This window comes from Triticum dicoccoides, chromosome 2A (genome assembly GCF_002162155.2).
Source record: "Triticum dicoccoides isolate Atlit2015 ecotype Zavitan chromosome 2A, WEW_v2.0, whole genome shotgun sequence".
Taxonomy (NCBI): domain Eukaryota; kingdom Viridiplantae; phylum Streptophyta; class Magnoliopsida; order Poales; family Poaceae; genus Triticum; species Triticum dicoccoides.
The window spans coordinates 590559920-590566712 of record NC_041382.1 but is presented as its reverse complement, the minus strand read 5'-3'; the positions used below and the strand labels follow the sequence as shown (position 1 = coordinate 590566712).

The 6793-nt window shown below is 46.5% G+C and overlaps 1 protein-coding gene across 1 annotated transcript; it reads right to left on the bottom strand.

The window, feature by feature from the left end:
- Positions 1 to 2776: 2776 nt before the first annotated feature.
- On the bottom strand, positions 2777 to 6453 carry LOC119355567. Its single transcript, XM_037622386.1, has 4 exons — positions 6127 to 6453; positions 5120 to 5385; positions 4593 to 4835; positions 2777 to 3560 (listed from the first exon to the last, which is right to left on the bottom strand). The coding sequence occupies exons 2-4, from the start codon at positions 5342 to 5344 to the stop codon at positions 3285 to 3287; spliced, it is 744 nt and encodes a 247-aa protein (XP_037478283.1). The 5' UTR covers positions 5345 to 5385; positions 6127 to 6453; the 3' UTR covers positions 2777 to 3284.
- Positions 6454 to 6793: the final 340 nt, after the last annotated feature.

Here is a 6793-nt window from a genome sequence, read left to right as displayed (position 1 = left end):
CCTCCACGGCGACGGCGACGGCGACGGGAATCGTTTCTCCCCATGCACAAGTCCACACGAGGCGACGGTTTCGCGCGCGGGACCGGCCGGGCGGAGGGACGGGGTCCACGCGCTTCCACCGCCGATGGGGGCTTCTTTTACGTGGGCGACGGCGAGATAATGGTTTTTCATCTGCTCTTTCTGATCCCCTCCTTGTTTTGGGCCTCTTTTTATCCTTCATTTGGGCGTGTCTTTCATTGACCGGGTTATTACGTGCATCATAACAAAGCCTCTGCGGCTACGTTACTTCTGTTAGCTTGTTTATTATCATGCGTGCATGAACCAATCAGCTAAATGTGTTCGACCAGGCATGACACAATCTGAAGGAGTTGTTTACTCGCTGAATCGGCGCGCGCGGTCTTACCTGAAACGGTCCTCTGGAGTGAACAAGTGTTTCCGGGACCCTGATAAACTAGTTCCAGATCAGCTGCCTGAAATGAAGGAAATGGTACTACAAGATACTCTCTTTATAAAGAAATATAAGATCATTTTCGTCTTGGTTTCTACCCATCCTTTTCGTCTTGGCTGGCGCGGGACAACGGGGTCGAGAGGACGGCCAGGCAAACGTGGGGTTCGGCAGCGCGGCGGGTGGATCTCCCGGCGGCGGCGTGCACGGCGCGGCGGTGGCGGCCTGCGTGTCGCGAGGTGGTGGCTGCGTTGGGCCTGCCCGATGGTTGCGGGTGCCGCCGGATCCAGATCGAATCCATCTGGATCTTGTCTTCGGACTCTGTCAGCCGCCGCGGGGTGGTGATGGTCGTCACTGGCCACGTTGGACCGCTGGTTCCGGCGTCTGGAGATTTGCAATGGCTTCTTCTCGATCCTTCTTTCTGGCGGGTCGAGCACCATGGCTCTTGCATCTTCGCAGGTTTTGCATCGTGGCTCGTTGCCGGATCCGGAGCAGATGGAGGTTTGGTGGCATAGGATGGGGATCGGAGGAAACTTTGGTCGGCTAGGCCGGCCCGGCATCGGCGACGTCACTCGATGCCGGTACCCTCCGTGGAGGCGAAGCCGAGGTCTCTCCTATCCACCTCTGAACACCTCTCGGACGAAAGTCCAAAATTCAGTCTGGATTGGGCGGCGGCGACGTCCTACGCGTCGTATCCTTCATGGAGCCGCCGTCTTGGGAGGACCAGCTGTTCGGGGAGAGATGTTGTGGTTGGTGAGCTCCGAGTACCTCCAGCAGTGGCGACGGTGTGGAGGATGCCAGGTGGTGCGGCGTTGTATCCACCGCATAGATGACGACGAGTTTTGGCGGCATGGTGCAACTCCATATCGATGACGGATGCGGCTTGATGGACAAGCGCGGGACGGTGGAGCCGTCTGGCACCATGGTGGCGTCAACAGTAGCGAGACTGGGCAAGGTTGATGCAGCAGTACCAACACTGAAGATAGATTGGTGGCAGGTGGCTGCGGCGGCCTCATACCCGGCAGGCGTCCTGGTTGAGGAGTGCGCCGAACTGGTGGGTGCCCCATACCCGACAGGCGTCCTGGTTGAGGAGTGCGCCGGACTGGTGGGTGCCCCATACCCGGCAGGCGTCCTGGTTGGGACCTCAGTCTTAAATATTAGGTTTGGATGCGATGTCTGTCTGGTATTAAGCCCAGACTATCAGCGCCCTTTCATCAACTGGTTAGGAGTAGCGATAGATGTTGCCTAGACGGTAGCTTTAGTCTCACTGTTGTATGACTTTGTACGGTCTCATGTGAACAATTAATAAAGTGGCTGCATGTATCGTCCAGATGCAGAAACCGGAGGTTCTCCTCCTTTTCTAAAAAACATTTAAATTATTATTTTAGTGATCTAAATGTTCTTATATTTTTTTACAAAGGGAGAGGGAGTATTGATCAAAGACCAATTATCGGCCATACAAACAAACTGAACGAAGCATTTCTCAGATGGCAGTCTAGGCAATCATGGGTCGCAAAAGAGCTAGTACGCGAATGGGGCGATTTGTTTGACTGGTTTGGAACTCGCAGCCATGTGCTTAGCTCTATCAGCTAATCCGTCTGGTCGTCGTCTTGGCTTTCGGCCGCATCATTGCTCCGGAAATCGCGGTGTTAAGAGCCTTTGTCTGCTACTCCCTCTCTTCCGAATTACTCCCTTCGTTCCGAATTACTCCCTCTGTAAACTAATATAAGAGCGTTTAGATAACTAAAATAGTGATCTAAATGCTCTTATATTAGTTTACGGAGGGAGTACTTATCTTGGATTTGTCTAAATACGGATGTATCTAGACTCATTTTAGTGTTAGATACCTTCGTATCTAGACAAATATAAGACAAGTAATTTGAAACGGAGGAAGTACTTGTCACAGGTATGGATGTATCTAGATGTATTTTAGTTCTAGATATATCTATTTCTGCGACCAGTAATTTGGAACGAAGGGAGTACATTCGTGGGCAGTTTGAATGACACAAGTGAAGTTTGTTGGTTTCTGCCTCCAGTTTATTAGCTTCAGTACTAGTTGAATGACGTGAACAACCGGGTTGGTCAACTTTTCTCCTAACGAGACCACCGTTCAGACAAATGGCAGTGTGTCGATCGATGCTGTGGCCACTCAGGGTTATCCTCCTTTCCAAAAACAAGAACACCCTTCAGACCCGCCTAAATGGCCCATCAAGAATGTATAATCTTATTTAGTTTATGGAGTACTCCATGGTTCATCTGACTTGTTCATGGCGCCTGCAAAATGAATAGAGCCAAACAGTCTAATATAGTGCATACATAAAGACATCAACAAATGGAAAGGTCATCTTGCAAGTCTCTGCAGTTAACTCAAATAGGCTAGACAAAATGAACTACCATGGCCCATGGGAGAGCAAATCACACTGAAAACACCACAATATTCTTTATAGATGGCAGTACACTTCTTTGCCGCATTGACTAACTGACAGTACCTGGACCTTTGCAGGTCTGATCCATCAGATTCAGCATTCAAGCTGCCAGCTGCTGCAGCACCCCATTGACGAGCAGACGATCATAGCAATGATGTTACGTTACATGATGACCTTCAAAGCTGACAAGAATTAACTCCTGCCCCTCCTGTTCTGTAGTCAATACGTACAGACCAGAGACAGCATCACATCATATGAATGAATTTCAGTACACTAGGCGAGAATCGCCATCCGCCAGAATCAACAGCTGATCGTCTAGTTGCGTCGATTTACTTAGCACTAGCATAAACTAGATGGTCAGAAACAGAAGTTTCTGAGGTGGAAATTCGAAGGCAACCGTGGAATGCTAGGGTTTAAGATTCCTGGGCATGTGGACGCAGGTTGCCTCTGAAAAGGTCACCGAGATGATGAACCAGCTTCTGGGGCTGTTGCCACCACATGGCTTCAGAAGCGACCGGGCTTTGATACACATCGTCTTGTGTGCTGAAATTCTTTGTGATGCTATCTGAGAAATCACGCCAGTTAAGCATGGCACGCTTCAGCCGGGACGTTCTCTTGCCAGTGACGAGGTATCTGGTGTAGTCCCTAGCAAGGCGGTACAACTCCTCTCCTCTGATGATGTGGATATACTGCATAACAAAGCAAACGCTGTTTAGAAAGATAATGTGGGGGGTCCTTAACGTTCACAGCCAACAAGAATATAAACACACTCGTGTTCGGTGTGTTGTGGTGGGAAGAAAATTGTGTGGAAGTCTTGTTTTTGGCAGATGCAAGTCTAATTTCCCATATACTCCCTCCGTCCGGTGAAGAGTGTACATCTAGTTTCAAATTTTGTCCACCAAAGAGTGTACTTCTATCTTCCCAATGTACTTTAAAGTAGGAAAAAAATACTTCTCTCTCACCACACGGTAATCAAGACCAATAGCAATCTACACATAGTCTTCTTAATTTCTACATGCACTTAGCTCATTGGGGGTTGGGTAATTAAAAAGGAGAGAGATGGTGGTTTGCACCTTTCCAATGCATTTTTTACTCAACTCCATAATTTGTCCTAAAACTTCTAGATGTACACTCTTTACCGGACGGAGGGAGTATATTTAGAACAGCAGAACAGCACTAGTAATGAAGATGATCACCAGAAAACAGAGCAAATGTTAGTAATGGTACACCAATCAATTACTATTCATAATAGTAACCTTCCCTAGTAAGAAGGGTAAATTTATCTTTTTACTTGTAAGGTAGTCAACAACTCCACATAGATTAATATTTACGAGAAATAGAAAACAGCTGCCACGAAGAAATAATAAAATCTTCTTTGGCAAAAGCGGGAACTACACGGATGTTTTCTCACTAATGGAGAATGGTAATATCACTATTATGTACTTCAAGTATACACATTATCCCTTCTGAGCTGGCAAGTCCACAAGGAGAAAGGGCTGTTCAAAATAATAAACATATAATAGCCATCACATATTTGTACCATCAACTACGGCTGTGAATAAACATCAAAAGGTTTGCACTGAAAATAAACAAAATGCTGGCTTAACGTAGTATGTTTAGGCATTATAAGAGATTGAAAGGTCCGTACAGAACTATAGTTGTAAAATATAGCATTTCAGATCAAAGGACGATGAGAAGGAAGAAAGAAGCAATGCAATTACCGTGAGTACAAAAGCAACAGTTGCTAACACAACTTGGACCACTTCATACAATGAATCCGTGAAAGATTCGTCATCCGGGCCATCAGAACCACCACCGCTGCCTCCATAACGGTTATTATTTCCTCCATTTCCACCAGACCCCTGTCCTGTAATCTTAGCCATTTGCTCCATCAGGAAGCCTTGTATGGACTGTTGCTTTTTTGCTCCATCCATTGCTTTGTTCAAAGATTCCATAGAGAATGGCTGAAAAGAAAGCAACAGTAAATTTAGCAGATGGTTCCACATCAGCAATTGTGCCTAACAACCTTGATGTATTAAATATGCTTGGTGCGTAGCATATCAACTGCCTACCACACCCCATTTTACACAGTATCCCTATCTCCCAAAGAGGAATTCCTGAAACTAAAGCATTCCTACAACATCAATAAGAAAATTCCATTGTGCCAAACCAAGTCAAACTTGACAAATTTGCCAAGTATCCAATAGAAAACCAATCACAAAGTAAGAAAGCTGTGAATGATACTTACATCAAGGTTTCCCTTCCCGCTTGAGGCATATACAGGACCAAGCCTCTTATGGCAAGCAGCAACAACAAGCCTTGGATATACTTTCTCTTGCAGCTTGCAAGATCTAGAAAAATGTTGCCATACAAAATGTTCAGGAAGTATTTTGCAAGTTCTCCCAAGACCTAATGGTCTGTCCAAAGTGAGCCCGCCAAGAGGCTTGTACGTTGTAGCTTGGCAGTAGCTCATGTTTCTAACTTCTTGAATTCTAGAATTAACTGGAGCCAAATCTGGAGGTTAAAAATAGGAATGATTACATACTGAGTTAGGAAGAAGAATGTCAAATATCTACAACACTGCAACAATAGAACAGTATCAGTTGAACTAATCTAATTCAAAAGAATAAATTTCTCCGTTTTGCATAACATGTAGTCAGTGCTAAAGATGATTCACCAGAAGTCAGAGTCTTGCTATAGAAGGAATAGGCCGGCACAATCCACTAATGCTACGAACAAAACTAAGCATGTATGTTGTCCACAGTTTCCCAAACGATGAACTGAGTCCATGTGAAAGGATTTTGGACAGAAGAAAAAATGATTTCCAGGTAGAGCAAAATTCCCGATGTTCGGAGAGGATTATGATGGAGATCAGGTGAAACCTATGAACCCCACCTGAAATCAACTTTATAGGAATTCCAAACCTGCCACAGAACTACCCCAAAAGCTAAGTAAAGACAACAGACAATCGTTACGAGATCATACTTGAACACCAATGCAGGCTAAAGTACAGCATTCTACCCTTGTATTCCCTATACTCTTTTAACATGAATCCTGGTGATATTAAAATGTACTACTACCCAACAAGCAGAAAATCATGCCACGGGCAAAGCAAAGCCGTACTACGTACAGCTCATAGGTCGACAGCCAGGCGGCAGATCTAGATGGTGTGCCTGGTGCGCACCAGGGCACCCGGAAATTGTGAAGGTCAGTAGGATTAATCAAATCGCCGGAGTGGAGGGTAAAACCTCATACCTCAAAACCCAATGGCCAAAGACTGCGGACGGCGTGGATACAGCAGGAACGCGACGTCCGGCGAGGAAGAACGGTGACGGCGGGTCGTGTGAGGGCGGGGACGGGATCGAGGCGTCAGCTGTAGCCTGTGGTATATGCTACAGAAGAGATTCAGAGCCGCGTCGGGTAGGTCGGGAGGACTCGGGAGGGAGAGGAAAGAAAGGACGGGAAGAGGAGTAGGGCTCCGCTCCGCCGCGCCGCGCCGCGCCGCAACGAGCTCTCCGGTGGGCGGTGAGCGGGGACTGCGGCCTGGAATGGGGAGAGGAGGATTGGATTGCGTCGTCGTTTTTTTCCGCTACAGAGTGGGACCCTTTTCGTACAACCGTACTGGTACAGACCAAAATGTAGCCCGTTTGGGCTGGTTGGTTAGTTCGAGGCCTGCTTCACGCCAACAGACCAAAATATACCATGGTAATTCTTGAAAGTTTATTTTAAACTTAAAAAAATGGCAGATTTTCGTTATGTTTGTTTTCAACTCGGAAGATTTTTTTTTTGAGAAATCTCACCAACCTTTATTGTTTCATCAAAGTGATGTCCACAGGTACAACGTCATGAGGATTGCCCAACCACATATGTCTACCTATAACACAGGTTACAAGCAAATTTAGCGAGATTAGCAGCCTCAAAA

Bases quoted from the DNA above. Each gene is read 5' to 3' on its own strand.
- LOC119355567 (XM_037622386.1), bottom strand. From the start codon at position 5,344: ATGAGCTACTGCCAAGCTACAACGTACAAGCCTCTTGGCGGGCTCACT. The intron at 4,836-5,119 runs GTAAGTATCATT...CTTTCTTTTCAG, and splicing joins GCGGGAAGGGAAACCTTGAT to CCATTCTCTATGGAATCTTT. The intron at 3,561-4,592 runs GTAATTGCATTG...TTTGTTATGCAG, and splicing joins CTGTTGCTTTTGTACTCACG to TATATCCACATCATCAGAGG.